At 38.1% G+C, this 3,001-nt stretch overlaps 1 protein-coding gene across 1 annotated transcript; it reads left to right on the forward strand.

Moving 5' to 3' along the window:
• The first annotated feature begins 1,864 nt into the window (after positions 1-1,864).
• On the forward strand, positions 1,865-2,796 carry LOC108249701 (olfactory receptor 4N2-like). The gene has a single exon (XM_017439243.2). It carries the CDS (start codon positions 1,879-1,881, stop codon positions 2,794-2,796), a length of 918 nt encoding a protein of 305 aa, XP_017294732.1. The 5' UTR covers positions 1,865-1,878.
• The last annotated feature ends 205 nt before the right edge of the window (positions 2,797-3,001 follow it).

Here is a 3,001-nt window from a genome sequence, read left to right on the forward strand (position 1 = left end):
GGAGGTGAATAGTGACAAGACATTAACACAGAAACCAAAAAGACAGCTAAAGCAAAACAAGAACTACAACGAACATCAAACAAAGAACAAAACACCAAAACTGTGACAGACAACATCATGCCATGCTCATGTTTCTGTTTTTGGGGGAGTTCTGGTAACACTCTTCATGCTCCTGTCTCTAGGCTGATCCAAAGAAAACACCATTCTCCCATCTTCTGTTTTTGATAGAGGTCCAAAGGAATGCTTTTCACACAATTTATTTTTACAAGTCCAAAGAGATCAAGAGGGATGCCATTCTGCCAGTTCCTTTTCATGAATTTGAGCATGTTCTGTAGGAAACATAATTTTTAGCTCTAATCAGAGAGAGAGAGTTATGCAAGATCCCTCTCTGCTGCCATGCCAAGCTCTAGTCACTGAGAAGATCTATGGGGATGTATCTCTGCCAGCTCGTTCTCATGCGGCAGTGGCTCAGGAGGTAGGCATTTGTCCTGTAACTGGAGGGTTGCTAGTTCAAACCCCCACTCAGTCTGTCTCAGATGTTGTGTTCTTGGGCAAGACACTTCACCTGCATACTGGTGGTGGTCAGAGGGTTCGGTGGTGCCAGTGTAATGGCAGCTTCTTATCTGTCAATCTGCCCAAGGGCAGCTGTGGCTACAATATCGCTTACCACCATCCCTGTGTGAAAGGATGACTGACTGTAGTGTAAAGCGCTTTGGGGTCCTTGGACTAGATAAAGTGCTATACAGGTGCAAGCCATTTACCATTTACTTTCTGCCAGCTCCACTCTCCAAGGCCAATCTGTCCAAAAGGTTCCAACCAAATCTTCCTTAGCATGTCCCTAAGGCAGTTGTCAGGTGAGTCCTGCGGCTGCATATTCTCCTTTTTACTTTCCAGTCACTGAGTTGGTCCAGTCAAGTGCCTTTCCACCAGTCTGTGGTCCAGAAAAAGGGTACCATTTGATTGTTTCTCCAACTCTTTGTGCTCCAACTGTTTATGGTCTGCAGTTGAGCATGTTTCAGTCAGTTGTCAAGGGCCTTCGGTCGAGAATCACTTTGCCTTTACATGAAATCTCCCAACCAGCTTGGTCCCCCAAGCAGCCTCGCCTGTCTGGACGACCTCCTGTTTACTGCCCAAACTCTTTCCTACTTCAATGGTTCTCAGACTGTTTGGCCAGACTTCTGCTGCTAGTCTGTTTGGCCTAGGCTGCCATGCCCGGATTGCTTTTGTTATTTATACTTTTGTTTTCCACTCACCTGTGTCCAATCTGTAATGTAGTCACAGGAAAGAGGTGTAATTAAATCATAGAAAGGGGCAGGGAACTTAGGAGTTTTTATACCTACTGCATTGAGCACTGTTGGATGATCTGTGTTGAAATGTCAATTTATACTTCCCAAATGAGTAAAATGTGTGTGGACGCGCTTTATTTTGCTAATTTTGTTACTATTTTTTCATTGCTATTCATTTTCATTACATTTATGATGACTTGCTTGAAAAAAAGAATTGGGGTGGGGGGTGTTTTTGTGTGGTTTACAGGGTACTAAAAATAAAATGTTCAGAATACATTTTTATGCATTCCCCTTTACTTTTACTTGCATAGATTTTTAAGCTGGTACTACGGCTGTCCAACAAAGACAATTTAAACTTTTTTCTTTGAAGTTGTTGACATGCCAACAAGTCTACATGGAATTGATAATGAGATCCATAATGAATGAAGAAGTCTTTTTAAACAGTTGGTTTGACTTTAAGCTCTAAAGATGAGCATATCACGCACACCAAACTAATGTGGATTTTTGTAAACTGAATAGAGAGCTTTTTTATGTGTACTGATTTTAAACATTTTGCCTGTCTCATTCTATTAATTTTTTTTAAATTATCTTGATGACTGAAAGGAACGTAACATACATTATTCTTGATGGCCATGTGGAGTTGGAAAAATATAGATTTCTTTATTTTGTTATCCTGCTTACAGGATATATTTTGATCATGTGCAGTAATTCTACTATTGTGTGTCTTATTGTGATTCACAAAAACCTTCACGAGCCCATGTTCATCTTTATTGCTGCACTGTTAATCAATTCTGTTATTTTCAGCACAGGGGTCTTTCCAAAACTTTTGATTGACTTTTTATCTGAAAAACAGATCATATCTTATCCAGCCTGTCTCTTCCAGATTTTTGTTTTTTACTCTCTGAGTGGTTCTGAATTCTTATTGCTGGCAGCCATGGCCTTTGACAGATATGTATCTATATGTAAACCTTTGCAATATCACACTATCATGAGAAAAACAACTGTAAGTGTTTTCCTTGTTTTAGCATGGGTTCTACCTGCTTGTCATCTTGCTGTGCCAGTCATAGGGAACACTAATCAAAAACTCTGCAGCTTCACTTTGAAAGGAATCTTTTGCAACAACTCAGTGAACTATATTTTTTGTGTGAGTTCAAGAGCACTCTTAATGTTTGGCTTAGTTGTTCTTTTCAATATGAGTCTTCTTCCTATGCTTTTTATACTGTTTACTTATGCAATGATTGTCATAATAGCTTATAGAAGTTGTAGAGAAGTCAAGAAGAAGGCTTTGCAGACCTGTTTACCTCACCTGCTGGTTTTAATTAACTACTCTTTTTTGCTTACCTTTGACATGATCATAGTTAGACTGGAATCAGATATTTCAAAGACTGCACGTTTTGTCATGACACTGCAAATGATAACATATAATCCTTTTTGCAATCCAATCATATATGGACTAAAAATGAAAGAAATTCATAAACACCTCAAAAGGTTTTTTGTTAAGGCAAAGTAAAGTTGTATTTTCATATTTGTCCTAAATATAAAAATACTGCAAAAACAATGTATGGTTTTATTTGTAGCAACTGTCTCCATATCTCTATATTCAAGAATTCAAGTTGTTATTAAGTCTAAATTTTAACTTTGTTACCAGAACAAAGTATGGCAACAAAAATACATTCAATTTTGTTAAGTGTACATCTTAATTTTTATAGTAAAAT

The sequence above is a fragment of the Kryptolebias marmoratus genome, linkage group LG6 (assembly GCF_001649575.2).
Source record: "Kryptolebias marmoratus isolate JLee-2015 linkage group LG6, ASM164957v2, whole genome shotgun sequence".
NCBI lineage: Eukaryota > Metazoa > Chordata > Actinopteri > Cyprinodontiformes > Rivulidae > Kryptolebias > Kryptolebias marmoratus.

Bases quoted from the DNA above. Each gene is read 5' to 3' on its own strand.
- LOC108249701 (XM_017439243.2), top strand. From the start codon at position 1,879: ATGACTGAAAGGAACGTAACATACATTATTCTTGATGGCCATGTGGAG.